We start from the raw sequence: 15,770 nt of genomic DNA on the forward strand, positions 1-15,770 counted from the left end.
TGCCAGATGATTCAGTGCTCATCTTAGAAGAAGGATGCCTCAGGTCAGACACTGCTCTAACTTTCATGAGACACTTTCCCCAGTGCTTAATTTACTTCTAAAGCAATGTTTCTGCAGCTTTAATTTTCTCTGTGGTGATGTATAACCCTAGTGATCAGATGGAGGAAAAGGATTTTTCCCCTTCTGATTTATCATAATCAGAATTGTTCAAGAACTTCTATAGAATACCCTGTATGTGCTTTTACATGAAGAGCCATGGTGACTGGAGACACTTGTGATAATATAGAGGATGTAACAGCCTCCAATCACTAAGTTCAGTTTTTAAAGTGAGTGGGAAACAGACCTAAAATAATTGCATAGAAATTAAAAAATTGTGAAATGCCCCGTAAAAGGAAAATCTGGGGAAAAACCCACAAGAAACCAAAATGTCTGTGCATGAACTAAAGTACTTTGGGGGTTTTTTTGACCTTTAAATTCTAAAATATATTGCTATATGAACTTTTTCATGATGGAAAAGAAAATGAAAAAAAAAGCCAGAAATCTTATTTTAAATGAGAAATCTTTTTTCTTTTTTTTCTTCCCCCCTAAATGGGTCAATATGAGACATTCAGAACATTGTCAGTGCTTTTTCTTCTAGAAGAACTTAAAGGGAAATCAGTGCAATCTGTGGAACACTTTTGCTTTACTAGACTGATATTTTTAGATGGTAATTTTCCTAAAAATACCTTCCTGGCCACTCCTTCTTCCTTGGCCAATTGCAAGTGATAAACCTACAGCATCCATTTAGAACAGTGACTTAGATTCACTGACACAAATGAGACAAATTAGAGCTGTCCAGGAGAATTCTCCTCTATCTGTTCAGAGAATGCTCTTTTTCAGGCTTGATGGCTTCTATTTTTTAAGGGTCTCAAGTCAAATACTTTCCAACTGCTAATTTTATACAATGTAAATTATCACTGAACCTGTCACTAAATCTGACTGCAATGTCAAATACTTTTTCTACTGTGTTATTATCCCAGGGGTTTTAACAAAGTGGCTCTAATTTTTAGAGGTAATATAAATGTCAAATTGCATTTATGAAATACCAGCCTATGTTTTCTTACATAACAGATTTAGTGAGAGGCATAACATAAATAGTTCCATATATTGTCAATGCCTTTCTAATTATTGCCCATTATTGAAGCTTTGGATTAGTGTAATTAGTGTAACTGAAATAGAATTTAAATAAAAAGATTTTACTTTTATTTTAGAGCGCTGGATAATGAACCAACGTATCAAATACAGACTAATAAATTAATACAAAAAAATCAGTTTATTAAGTTGATAGAATATATACATCTTAGTCCAATATTTCTATTTATCTTATATGTTTTGTCCTCAGTTTTACTTTTTTAATGGAAAATATTAATTTTCTCAGTTTTCCATAGCTGTTCTTCCTATAAGCATGCTGTCTTCCTGGTGGATATTAGAGGAAAGAGATTTACAGGAGCTGGCTTATGTGGGTGTCACCTGACCCTCAAGAATGTTCTGTGTTCACATATCTGCTGCTGTCAGATGAAAACCAGAAATGCATTGTTTTCCTGCCAAATAGGACCAAGATTTGTGTCCCATGCCTGTTATATGTAGTCTCTGGTTGCTCTATTCAACAAAAACATTTAAAAATGCAAAACCAGGCTGAAAAGAAACAGTGTCACCACAGAATGGCATCCACAATCTGGCCTCTGTGGGCTGCCACGATTTAAACTATGGGGTTTTTTTAGATTTGCCAATAATTTTTCACTGCCTGGCACAGGGATGTAAAAGATGTTTGTATTGATGAATGACTTAATGAGGGGGAGTTGTTTGTGTTTGGCAGTTTTCCATAGCTGAATGGAGGTGTAAATATATATATACACACATGCAGAATCCTTTAAGATTATCGAGTTCAACTGTCAATTCAGCACCACCATCATTTATACCATTAAACCACATGCTCAAATGCCACATCCAAGGAATTTTTGAACACTTCCAGGGATAATGATTCCTGCACTTTTCTGGGCAACATGTCCCTATGCCTGACAACATTTTTACTGAAGAAATCTTTCTTAATATCCAATCTAAACCTCTACAATGTCTTTATGTGTATACATATGGGTTTTTTTCTGTATGTACCATTGATATGTATAAACATATTCTTAGTCAATCCAGATGCAGAATTTTTCCTTTTTGTTGTTGTTGGTGGTTAGTTGTTGTTTTCCTCGTGAGATATTATCATTCAAACTTTTTTATTTTCCATCCTCTAGATTCTTTTTTTCTCTTTAAAGTGCATATAATTTCTGTCATAACAATAGCTGAAAAGACACTCTTTGCCTCTTCAGTCTTCCCTAAGCATTTGTTTTAGTGTATTTTCATTATAGCCTCTTTAGGACAAAAGTAGTTTCTGATATACAACCAGTTTCAGAAAATGGAGTAAAAACCTTGTCCTTCTTCCACCACTGCTCAAGCACGTTCACAAATAAAGTGGAAGCACTAAAGTTTTAGCTCAAGACATAACTATAATTTAATTTCCAACCACCAGATAACAGGGAATCTCCTATCTTAGAAAACAGCATCCAAATTAGAGAGTAAAGCCTTGATCCTTGAGTTGAAGCCAGAGTAAAATTTCAAATTAGGAAATCAAAATGGGCTTGCAGACAAATGGGCACACACTGTGAACTCAGAAACTACATTTATCTTGGGGTGCTGAGATTTATCCCTCAGTTTCAAGCAGCTCTGTAAATCTTTCCCAGAAGCAGGTAAGGTAGGATAGCTCTCTCTGCTCCTGGAAAATGCTTGGAGACTGCAAAACTTGTCTATTTAGTCTGGAATGCCTTTTTGGTATATTAAAATTCTTGACGAGCAATTTGAATCTGAATTGTGAAATGTATTGAGTTAGATTAAACATAAAGGGTCTCATTTACTAACTGTTAGTGCTATTGTTGAACGTTGCACGCAGTTAACATAGCTCATGGAATTGCTTTAATACAAAACAAATACAAGCTACTTAATGTACATTACAAAGCATAAAATTCAGTTGGTGCCTTTTGATATTAGATAGACATAGTACAGAGGTAGTGAATATCTGCAAATTGTGCTCTGCATTTGAATAATGAATTGATATGAACATTATTTGATGAAGGTGTTTGCTTTTTGCAAGTAATTTTCCTTTCTTTTATTATAAAGGAAAAGTACATTTATAAAGCAATACAGTCTAATTATAGGAGGAATCTGTTGACTGATAAGAGCATTGCACAGGGAATGTATTCATTTAAAAGGCTGATTTACTTTAATGTATTCAACAGGGATATTGCAAAAAAGCTTGGTTTGTTTGGGTTTGTTGATATTGAAAGCTATTTTACTTGGCTGGGTAAATCTAGCAGAAGACCAGCTTAGAGGGCAGATGGACAAGGGCCAGTGATGGTCCAGTGCTGGGGTCCAGCTTTGCACATCATAATCAAAGTGAGCTGAAGCCTTTAGATTTCCAAAACACTAGTTTTTATCTCACATTTGTCTAGGTTTTTCTTTATAAGGTCATCTAGTCTGAGGTTGCCCTACCCTTGGCTGGGGGTTTGGAAATAAATGATCTTTAAGGTCCCTACCAATCCAAACCATTCTATGATTCTATGATTGATAATTATCACAGTAAAAAGGGAAATGGAGAAATTTGGCTTATATACTTAGGGTTCTTTATGAGGAAAGATCTTCAGACCTCCTTAGATGGATAGAGTTTATGACCTTTGGAAGTTGAGCAGGACTACAAGGCTGTTGTAAGGTTATGCTGGGAGAAAACTAGAATAGCCAAAACTCAGGGAGAACTTAATTTGGCTACTGCTTAAAAATACAAGATATTTGTATAAATACATTCAGAACTAAAGGAAGGCTAAAGAGAATTTTTTATCTGTTTTGCCCTAATGATGTTGGCACAATGGAAAAAATAATTTTGTGTCAGTACTGTTGGCTTCTGTGTGTCACCCATCTTTGCTATCAGAGTACCTTTAGGTCTTAAGTCTTGAAGTGAAATTTTTCAGGAATTCATGTCCTCCCAAAATTTTCAGAAATGGAAAAGGGCAAAAGACAGAGATGCAGTCTGCCGCTACAGACAAAGAAGGCCTTGGGAAAGGAAATCAGCACAGATGCATGTTACAAGCAGTATAGAAGGATCTGTCTACCTACAAATTAATGAGACTGAAATAACAGCAAGCCAAAGGAATTCGTTCAAAAGGTCACAAAAATCTTTACAAAGGAAACCAACACATACTTGTACAATAGATATTACAAGCCCAGAGCAGCCATCAGGCTTTGTGCAAGGTGGGATTTTCAGCTTCACTATTATTTTTTGGTTTGAAGAGAAGTTTGCCTTAACCAGAAGTAAACCAATATTTTTCATCCTGAGTCAAGAAAGCTGGAAATCTGAAATATTCCTAGTCAATCCAGATGCAGAATTTTCCCTTTTTGTTGTTGTTGTTGTTGGCGGTGGTGGTTAGTTGTTGTTTTCTTCGTGAAATATCATCATTAAACACTTTCTAGCTGTTTAATGGGTCATAGCCAGTGTTTTTCCTGAGAGCTGGTTTTGCAGCAGTGTTTTCCCTTAGAACAGCACGTGACATATTTGTTGCCAAACTTGATTTGCTAGTGTGGTAGTCTGAATCCATGTTTCAAGCTATTGGCAAGGAAATAGGAAATCACCTGAATAAATGCAGAGAAGAGGCAATTAAAATAGCAAATGTGAAAGGGCTACAATCATTAGACCATCCCAAAAGAAGACATTTCTTGACATTTCTCAGCTTACTGAACAGTGATGGATAAGCTGATTTAGCTGCAGCAGTTTATAATGGCATCATCTGATAGATGCCTGCCCTCTGGGGTCCTGCAGATGAAGATGCACAGACCTTAGTTCACATTAGTTTAAACTGTCCCTGAGGTGGGTTTAATAATCTCTGTGATGTCCTGCTCTGTATCCTGTACGTGTGTGACAACTTTGAGAAGAAGCAGAAGCAATCCTGTGAGAGCAGTAATATCTGAAGAACCAGAAATTTGGAGCTTGTCACCTTTTTTCCTGTCATGTTCACTTTCCACCTCGACAAAAAGATTTTTCAAATTAGGATGGATGTTCCCATTAAACAACAGGGTTTCAAAGCCAGTTGCCATTTAATAGAATTTAATCAAAATGCTTAATGATACATTGTCCTCTGAGTCACGCACAGCCCAGCCTGGTCTGTGCAGAGCAGTTCCTCTCGTGCAGTGGCATTCTCAAAGCACAGCACCTTTGCTTGGCACAGACACCCTTCCCAGAGGGCTGGCTCAGGAAGAGAGCAGAGAGCTTGGAGCAATCTTTTCAGCTCTCTGTTCACACAGGTATACCATCCACATCTTGGAGTAATTTGAAGAAAGTTTACATTGCAATGGAGAGAAATGCTGGAGAAAATTTTACTTGCCTGTTGTGGTTGTACTGAGTGATCCTAATTATTTTTCTGCAGTTTTGAACATGTGATCAATTGTCCAGTGTAAATCAGCTGAGGACAAATTTGAAAAAGCACCACAAGATAGGAAGACAAATGCTAAAGAATTCTAAACTGGACTAATTGAGTAATATTTTAAACATTAATTCATGCAAGTTTTAAGCCCACCTGCAGGTGCATTTTTCTATTACTTTTTTATATTTAGACTGTAATCTATGCCAAGGAATGGCTGAAAATAGACATATTAAAGTGTAGTCATGCACAACACTACGTCATAGCATTCATACAAACTATGAAATTAACTCACTTTCTTCCCTCTTCTCAGCAGTGTAGCATTTAAATGCCAGACTAATTTTTGCCTAAAAAAAATCAGCAGTGGATAATAAGGGAGGGCATATATTCATGACATTGTGACATTGTACACCAATCCACTTCCAATTTTCTATTGTTTTGAGCAGCATTTCTTTCTGCTCCCTTTTTTGTTTTGGCCATGGTAAGAGTAAAAAATATCCATGCTGAGGCTGGAGATTTTGAAACCTTTGAAGAGCAGCCAACTCTCTCAATTATCATCTACTGTTTCTCTGCAGGTCTAGAGTGCAGTTCTCTTTGTGCCTTCCACAGAATTCTAGTTAACTCCTTGAAGATTGGCATGAGAAACTGCAGGGAACATCCTGGCTCAGGCCAAGATTTGTGAAATACAGGTTTTAGGGAAATCAAAGGGAGAAAAACACAGGAGATGTGCTGGCATGTGGTTGGCTCTTCTGTGTTGCTCCTGGAGATATGCAGAATCTGGGACTGTCCAAAGGCAGTCAGCACCTAGCTGGCCTGTAAGGATTGTATTCTTACCCCAGCTGTGGTAAGCAGTGGACTAAGTTGTAAATTGCCCATGTTTCCCAAATCCAGGGATTAATAAATTGTTTTGCTTTAAATCTAAGCAGTTCAAATTTAAAATATCAGTGATTTATACAAGCATCTTTGACAGAACTGAAAACTTCTGATTTATGGCGCCCTAATGAAAACTCAGCTTACATTCTAAGTCTAAAAGTGTTGTTTGGGAAATATTTGTGGTGAACATGCTGTGATCTGTCCTGTTCCATTTTCCCCCAAGAGATACACTAACACAGACATTGATCCTGGAGTACAGAGTGGCTCATATTTGTTGATGGGATAGCAATGCCATCTGCATTTGTTCACTAATACAGATTAGAAGGCACCTCATGCTACCATCAAGCTATAACCTTTGCAGGAGGCAATAAGGAGGGACAAGGAAAGTGAATGTAGACATTTTTATAGTTATTTCCACCCCTCCTCCTCCAGCAGAGAGTGTGTTTTTCACACAGGACTCTGTGTTGTGGGGAGAGACATTGGATCCACTTTGGGGTACATGGGAGGATAGAGGTAGATTTCTCTGTTGGATTGTTTGGTTTCAGGGTCTTCTCGTGTGACAGCCTTGCTGAGACCTGATAGTTTTGTTATGGTTTGGGCAAAATGAGCATGTAGAATGAGACACTCTTGGATTACACATCTAGCTAGTTGGGTGGCTGGGAGGTTGGGATGGTTAAAATCTCTCTTTGGTGCCATCTGCTTGATTACAATTGAAGACTCATGGAACGGCTTGGGTTGGAAGGGACCTGAAATACCATCTAGTTCAAATCCCCTGCCATGGGCACGACCTCCCACTAGACCAAGTTAATCCAAATCCCATCCAGCCTGTCACTGAACAGCCTCAGGGATGGGGCAGGCACAGCTTCTCTGGAAAACCTGTGCCGGGGCCTCACCACCCTCACAGTAAAGAATTTTTATCCGAATCTCCTGTCTAAACCTACACTTAAAGCCATTACCCCTATCACTATATACTTTTGTAAAAAGAGATGAATGACTGTCCCCAACTGGGTTTTCTGTGGAAACCTGCCACAGAAATGGAGACCATGAATTTTAATTTCTCTACTTTATTTTCTTGATACTTTTGCTACACAGGGCAGCTTTTATGTCCCATCTGAAAATTGCATGCAGCATGCATACAAGTGGCATAAGGATCTCTGTCTTCTGCTCCTGAATGCTCAAAGGGGTCTTCACACCTACTACACCCTCATAATGAATGAGATTCCTGATTTACCACAACTGAAGTTGGGTAAGTGAAAAGTTGTTTAAAAATCACTGAATATTTTATAATGCTGCATTTTTAAGCACATCTTTTAGTACCAGAATTCTTTGGCTGTTCAGAGACTCCAAGGGATTTTCGTATGTGCTTTCTGATTAGTGTTTATTTTTCCTGTTAAAGATGATTGACTCCTCAGATTATGTGAATCCTTTCATAGAGTGTGGCCTGATGTGTAGATGGATAAAATATTTTGATACATTTCTCAGAATACTTGCCTTTTGGTGATTTTTGGCCTCATTTGCATTTTGAAAAGGGTAACTTCTAGTTGTGCATGGCCATGACATTTTGGGAAGACTCCTAACATTTTTTTTCTCTTGAGCAAATATTTCTTTATAGTTGAAAAGAAAAACCTGAAAGGTGGTACAAGTGGGTTTAAATTATACTCCCTTCTTTGTAACTCACAATAGATTCCTCCACTGTCAATTATGATTTGCTTTTCAAAATTGAAGATTTTCTGAATCTGATTTTCTTCTTAATTCAATTGTTTAATAGATTTTCTGGTTTTTTGGCAGAAGTTTTTTTTTGGCTGGTCAGGCCCATTAGGTCTAATAGGCAAGTGCTGGCTGGCTGGATTTACAGGATGGAGTTCTGGAATTTGTGTTTAGTCATCTTTGTAATGACAGCATGAGGTCCTATGAAAATGAGACTCAGTCATCTCATTCAAATCCTGCTGTCTCACATGTTTCTTTGAATTCAAGGAATGTGCCTCATAATTTCACATCTGTGTTTTTGTGTTTCTGTGGTGTGCAGGTTTTGAAGTTTTGTTATGTTGCAGAGATAATCACATTATGAGGGTCTATTGCATTGGCCAGCAGGTTTTAAAAGGGAGTAAAATTTTCCAGTATAGTCCTTATACATAAGAACTATCAAACACAATACATTGTGCTTCACACACTCGTGGACTTGATAGATCCCATTTTCCACTTCATCTCTTGTCCCTGAACATATATTTCCCTTCAAGACATTCTAAAAGTCATAGGTAGGTAACATAGTGTATTATTCAATCCAACTACAAGAGAAAAAACAAAACCAAAACCAAAACCAAAACAAAATGAAGCACCATTTTAATTTGCAGTTCATGAACTATCAGACAGAAAACAAGCAACAAAACTGCTTCATGGACCTTGGTTATAGTTATAGATAGCAGAGGATTTGTGGTTCACCCAGACAGGGTTATAGGTTGTGAGATGGCAGAACTCTGCATGGATGAGTGACCACAACTCCATGATCTCCCCAGAGCACATGCTTATGTTCTAAACAACATTTTCCAGGTTTTGAAATAAATTCTGGTAATGAAGCAGGAACTTCATTTGCAAATGTACTTATTGTAATGCATGAAAATTTGCAAAATGCAAATACCCTTTTTAGCCTCTTGAGCAGTGTTATTTGCATCATTTTATTCACAGTCTGAAAATCTACTAAAAATTTGGTTTAAAGGCTGATCTTCTGACAACAGTTGCACAAGTCAGTAAAATTATGGGGTGTAATATTCCTGCAGTAAGATGAATATAAATCAAATTTTGTCTCTGTTTCCTTACATTCATTGAGGTGAAACACATCCAATTAAAAATATGTCATCTGACACAGGTAGTGCTTTCTATTTTGGGATGGCATAAAGTGCACCTTGTATTTGCTATATTTCTCCACTGAGCAGGGGAAGAATGTAAATGGCTCGTTCAGTTGTAACATCTATATTGGTCATATTAATCTCATAGGTTTTTACTGAAGGTTAAGATAAATCCAATAATTTAAATCTCTGCACATTTTCTTTATTATTTTTCCCTAGCTTCCTTAGTAGTATATGTAAAAAGAAAGTAGCTTGCTTTAGAAATTAAAAGTGGGAATGGTTATTTCCCAAATTTTACAAGCTCAGATTGAGTCTTTTCAAGGCACAACTCATCTTGGTCTGTCCATTCCCATTTATCAGTTCTATCTGGGAAGAGACACTTGGGAATTGAAGAGGGGATTGGTCTGTGAGTTGTTTTCTTTTGTTCCTGCTTTGTTTCTTTATGGACACCATTACAAAGTTCCGCATTGCAAAATGAAGCTGCTAAAGCTGGAGAATTGATTGATGTCCTCCTTTTCCTGATAGATTGTGGTGCATTTAAAGCAGTGTGTCCCTGTGCTGGATTCTCTCAGGATTAAATCAAAACACTGCTGCTTGCAGTAATTCCAACTTCACAAGGCAGTACAGAGATGCCCAATATTTTACTGGTCAGGAATTTGATGTTGATACACAGTCCTCTGTAGCACACCAGGGACAACCACTCCTTGCTCATCATTTGTTCAGACTCTATATTCAGTTCTACAGTTGTCTATAAATACCAAAGGCTAAAAATCAAACTTCTAGCAAAAAAGAGTCAATGAAAAGTAAAATTCTGTTGTCTTTGTCACCAAAAAAACTAACATTTTCTACTGGTTTAGTGGTCCAGATTGCACAAGCAGAAGTTGCACCTGCAGGAGTACAAAGTGGATTGTGGAGTGCCCACACCCAAACAGAAACGTGTCTGTCAGGAATTCCAAATGGCCAACTTCTCTCATGAATAAACAGCAGAGGATTAATATTTAACATCCACTGTTCTCAAACCTGATATCTTTCTTTGTGCTTTTTCCCCAGAGGAGCTATCTGTGGAAGAGACAGTATCCCAGCTTTGTATGGAGCTGCAGGTATTTCCTTCATCAGAACCTGCCCATAGGTTTTTCAAGTCCATTTTTCAAGTGCACTGAGACAGCCCAGTAATACATCAGAGAAGAAAAAGAAGGGAATTTGGTGCCATCAGAAAGTTTGTTTACTGTTTGTCTTCCACCAAATATTTTGCATAACTTTGATTAGTTGCTTATAAGGTGTTCCTGTCACTTTTAACAAGCCACCAGCTGGATTATTCTAGCATGCTTCAGTGAGCCTACCCTGAGTATCAGGATGACAAAAAAAAATTATTTGGGGTAGGTTGCAATTATAGCTTTTCTGCTGACAGGAGAAAAAGTACTTTGGCAGGTTGTTCAACCATATATTTTCAAATAAAAATACCTAAATGTGTTTGGAGGTTCATGGGAGCAAAGAAGTGATTTTGGCACAGAAGTGACTGAACTGTTCTCTTGAACTTGCTTCTGCCAAGTTTGTTTCAAGTGAGACAAAGACAAGACATCGAGAGTGCCAGGAAGAAATGCAAGTGCCAGCTGATCACTGGAAAAATCAGAGATTTCAAATATTTTATTTATCATAGGATCATAGAATCTTTAGGTCTGGAAAAGACCTCCAAGATCATCAAGTCCATCCTTTGACCCAATAGTAAACCACACAAATAGCCATCACACACATATTATTCCTAAAATGACTTGCGTTAATAATGCATCTTGCTTGAAGACTGAGCTTTCAGTTTATGATGTAAGAAACAGCATACTGACAGCCTATAGAATTGGATGCCATAAATAAAGTAGTACCCTGACTCTGCAAAGGGAAATGTTTGAGTAGGATCTTTTTTCCTGTACCAGAATGGGTCCTGGAGCTTCTCCAATTTTGGACAAGTCATTAAAACAGGGACGCATCCAAACAATGTAAACACAGTGACAAAATCTGGTTCATCCACACACAATTTTTCTCTGCTGCTCTCATACACAGACAATTTGTTTTTAATCATGGTTTAGTTTGCAGTGTCACCAACCTGGAAACTACCTGTATAATAAAATGCGAAAAATAATCAGGCTTTCAGCTAGAGTGCAGTCCTAACAAAAAAAAAAAAATCCAGTGAATAGCATGGAGGTAAAATGCAATGTCCGTCTCTCATTAAAGAAATTAACAAGTTGACAAGTTAAGAGAGCTGGGTTTGTTCAGCCTGTAGAAGACTCCAGGGAGAGCATTTAACACCTTCTAGTACCTAAAAAGGCTACAGGAGAGATGGAGAGGGATGTCTTACAAGGGTATGTAGTGCTAGTGGGCATGGTGTTAAACAGACAGAGGGCAGGTTTAAATTAGATATAAGGAGGAAATCCTTTATTGTGAGCATGGTGAGACACTGGCACAGGTTGCCCAGCGGAGCTGTGGATGCCCCATCCATGGAAGTGTTAAAGGCCAGGTTGGATGGGGCTCTGAGCAACCTGGGATAGTGGAAGGTGTCTCTGCACATGGCAGTGAGTTGTAAGAACATCTTTAGCCCAACCTCTTCTGCCACTCTATGATTCTATGAAACTGTGAAATGAGGAAGTTTGGCGTGCAGAGACTTTGCTTCCTTGCAGTGCTTTAGCACAGAGCTGGAGGGCACACAGAGACCCAGCGTGTTCTAGTGTGGGACATGGGCAACAGCACACTCTGGAATGTCTGTTTTCACCATGTGTTGAGGACACAGTGTTTTGGTTTGAGGTTTCTTGTTTGGTTCCCCCTCAATCACCCATCTGTATTCTAATGTGACATGGCTGACAGGCCTCCTTTGGTAACAGTCAGGCCATGGTTTATTATTTCAGAGCATCCAGCACCATCTGGTGGATAATTTGGAACACACATTCTTTTTTTTTTTTTTTTTTTTTTTTTACCCTCAGTTACTACACCTGCAGTAAACTGTCTGCAAAAAATTATTTGTTCCCACTTCTTGCTCTTTCACTGCGTCCCCTCAGTTACTACACCTGCAGTAAAGTGTCTGCAAAAAATTATTTGTTCCCACTTCTTGCTCTTTCACTGCGTAGCTGAGACCATTTGTACTAAAATTTCTGATTTTAAAGAGAAAAAGAAAATGTCTTACCAGCTTTATTTGGGGTAAAAGGGTAAAATAACTGAAAATGGTAGCTTTAGTAAAAATATTTCTAAATCAAGAGAAATTTTTCTTGTTGCTGTTGGTCCTAAAAGGACTTAATCTCATGTATGAACTGGTTCTTTTCTATAACATTGTTGATCTCATAATTTCCTTTCTGTCCTTCAGCTGCTGAGCAATCCAGAGAAGATAGCAGAACAGATAAGCAAGGACCTCGCCTGGCTTTGCTCTCACCTCCTGGCCCTGTGGACCCAGTTCCTAGAGGTGGCAACGCTCCATCCAGAAGTCACAGCTTATCTGACTCAGGAACATCACATGCTAAGGGTAATCTTAAGAAGTTAAAAGCAAGTCCAGTAATGGTCAGGTCTCGATTAACATTAGAGATTTATTTGGATGTATATTTCCAATTCAATTCTGCCTCTATGACTATTTACATGAAATGGGATGAGCACAGCAAGAGTTGAAGAGGAGGGGAAGAAAAGGTGAAGCCCAGGATTTGAAATTACAGATTTCAGTTTCTGGAATGAAGATGGTTGAGTTTGTGTGGCTCAGGATCCTACATAAAATGAGTAACTTTGAGCACCAGGATTAGACATAGAACAGGAGGTGGGTGGGAAGGAGTATATGTCACCTTATATCCATAAATCATAACCACTTGTTTTAAAAAAACAAAACATCCCAGTGACAAATTAAAAAAAAAGAAATACAATTTCATCTCAACTGGTTTCACAAAACTACCAAAAGGAATATGGATTTGTTTTCTTCACTGTCATATATATAAGTATTTTCCATTCTCACAATGAAGTGCACACAGCAAAATATTAATATTGTTGATGTTGAAATTGCATCTTGTACTTGGTAATAAAGAAGGCACAAAACCACTTGTCATTTGAGCAAATGTTGTCAGATCTGCTTATCTGATTAGTTCAGCAAGTGCTCTGTCTTCCATCAGGATGTTCTTGGTTATTGACCAGACAGCAGCTCAGTACATCACCTGAGCTGAACTCAAAGTCTGATCTCATCCTTAGAGCAGGGACAGGGGAGAAAAGGGCAGGATTCACCGTGCATGCATGAGGAGTGTGCAGTGTAGGTGTTCACACCTCAGCTTATGTTCTGCTCCTGTCAGTCAGTGGAGGTCAGAGTGACCAGAACAAGTCTCCTCTGGAGCTTGCAAAAATGGGGCATAAAATTCAGGTGGCTGAGTGCCTGGTGCTGAAACTCCTCCGGTTAGTCTGTGAGATTTCCCTTGACTCTGAGGGAACCTGTGTGGTTTTCAATCAAAGAACCCAACTTTGTGTGCTCCCAGCTCCAGCAAGGTGAATCTCAGCCTCTGAGTTGTTCCAGCCTTGACTGATGTCAACTGTCTTCTTGATCTTTGTCAAATTACATAACTTTGTATGCTCTGGGTCCTCTCCATGTAAACTGTGTGTGATTATACTTTTTCACCTCTGGAAAATTGTTTGAGAGCCCTAAATGAAAAGTCCTACTGTTAAGACACAGTCTTTTTGAAGGGATGCCTATCCTTTGTTTAGTAAGGCCATTTGCTAAAGCACAGCTGGGATTTAGGGAAATGCTGAGATGCTCTGACATATGCTTTTCACTGCCATTTTCTGTCCCTGTAACAGAGGTCACTTTTACAATTATTATTAGGAATGTATGGGCTGCAGTTTAACAGCTCAGTACGTTTGATTGCATATTATGCTTGATTCATTTAAACTCAAAGCTTATTCCAGGGCAGATGACAGCACTGAATTTTTAATAGCTTATTTCACACTCTGTGCTCTGCCAGCCACTTCAGATCCATGGCTCTTTTGTAATTGATTGTCCAACACTGAACATATCTAATGTCCATGAAGGGATTTGAAGAGCTCTCAGTTTGTAGGTATCATGACATAGGCAGGTGTGTTTCTACTGTGATAGGGCTCATTCTCCTCTGGACTGATATGTAAGACTATGCTGTTGTCATAGTTTGAGAGTCACTGTGGAAGTTCCCATAGAAGAGAAGATAAATTATAAATTGTTCTAATTTAATAAATCACTCCACTACTCCTTTTCACAGTGAGAAAGGAATAAATCTTCCAAACTTTAACAACAGAGGGGAAAATGGTAAATTTGACAGCTTTTAGAAAAGTAGTTAGAAGATGCAGATAACCAAACTTTGATTTATTGTCAAGGGAGTCTTCTTACCTTGCAGCAAAATATGCTACAATAACAGCTGCTTTGTGCTGCGCTGGGAAAATGAAGCAGAATTGAACTCTTTTTTAATGTCAACACTAATGAATCTGGTCCTGATAGTCAGTGCTGTGTTCTTAGACTGATGGCATTTGTCACATTTCAGCAGATCTTAGGTTTAATTTGTGCATCTCTCTCTCTCAGGTGAGAAGATTCTCAGAAGCCTTCTTCTACACTGAGCACCAGAAACCTGCTGTGCTCATGTTCCAGGAAGGCCTGTAAGTAACCCATTAACACTCCCCTATCTCTGGAATGACTAAAAATTTACTTTAAAATATTTTGCAATCAAGAACAAGATCTTTTTGTGCAGGGTATGAAGGAATTTGGTTTGAGAGAGGTCATTGTCTCTGTTTTAGCTCCATATTGTAAACCTATTGAAATGCATTTCAAAAGTAAGTGACTGACTAAGCTGGCCCCAGAAATAATTAATTTCAAGCATACATACATACATAGACATAGACATAGACATAGACATAGACATAGACATAGACATAGACATAGACATAGACATAGACATATATATATATTCTTTGATTAATTTCCTAAATCAAATGCACCAGATTGAGCACTGGTACTTTTAGTGGGAAGTAACTGTTGAAAAACAACAAATCTTAACATTTACAAATTTGCTTTTTACCAACCCTAAACCATTCCAAGGTAAGTATTTCTTTCTGCTGGGTAATTTCTGCTTGTAACCAAACTGTGAAGTGTGAGGAGCCAGACTTAAAGCTGTGCCAGGGCAAATCCTGCCCTTGGTTTTAGCCTATGAACCTAAGTGGAGGACATGGATGATACTCAGGACCTGACCCTTGAAGGCAGAGTTCAAAGAAGGATGCTCAGATTTGAATTTCTGAGTAATGATGGTTGTCCAGACTATTTGTCACCATGGGCAGACCACAACATTACCAGTGTGAAACCCATCCTTTAGAAGGGGCTGAAAGGCCATGACATCAGGTTCTGTCAAAATGATGATTTTTAAGTGAGACATTTGCTTCTGACCTAGTGCAGAGGAGAAAATTGCTTTTCTCAGAGCTGTCATTGGGGACATTAAGGCTGATTCAGTGTTGATGGAAAGGGCCCTGACTTCATTAGTGGATGGGTTGTACAAGGCTGCCTTGTTCTGCCAAATTAGAGCAGCACCATAGCTGCAGGGTCCCA

At 38.3% G+C, this 15,770-nt stretch overlaps 1 protein-coding gene across 4 annotated transcripts in view; it reads left to right on the top strand.

Annotated features, from left to right (window-relative positions):
- The window catches only part of FAM135B (family with sequence similarity 135 member B), a 192,900-nt gene that overhangs the window by 160,055 nt on the left and 17,075 nt on the right, over nt 1–15,770 (top strand). For all 4 annotated transcript variants that reach the window (XM_039731506.1, XM_039731505.1, XM_039731508.1 and 1 more), the window contains exons 8-11: nt 7,455–7,608; nt 10,256–10,305; nt 12,549–12,704; nt 14,757–14,830. In XM_039731506.1, coding sequence (XP_039587440.1) covers nt 7,455–7,608; nt 10,256–10,305; nt 12,549–12,704; nt 14,757–14,830 — 434 coding nt within the window. The remainder of the gene's footprint in view (nt 1–7,454; nt 7,609–10,255; nt 10,306–12,548; nt 12,705–14,756; nt 14,831–15,770) is intronic.

Source organism: Passer montanus, unplaced genomic scaffold (assembly GCF_014805655.1).
Source record: "Passer montanus isolate IOZ18808 unplaced genomic scaffold, ASM1480565v1 scaffold78, whole genome shotgun sequence".
Classification (NCBI taxonomy): domain Eukaryota; kingdom Metazoa; phylum Chordata; class Aves; order Passeriformes; family Passeridae; genus Passer; species Passer montanus.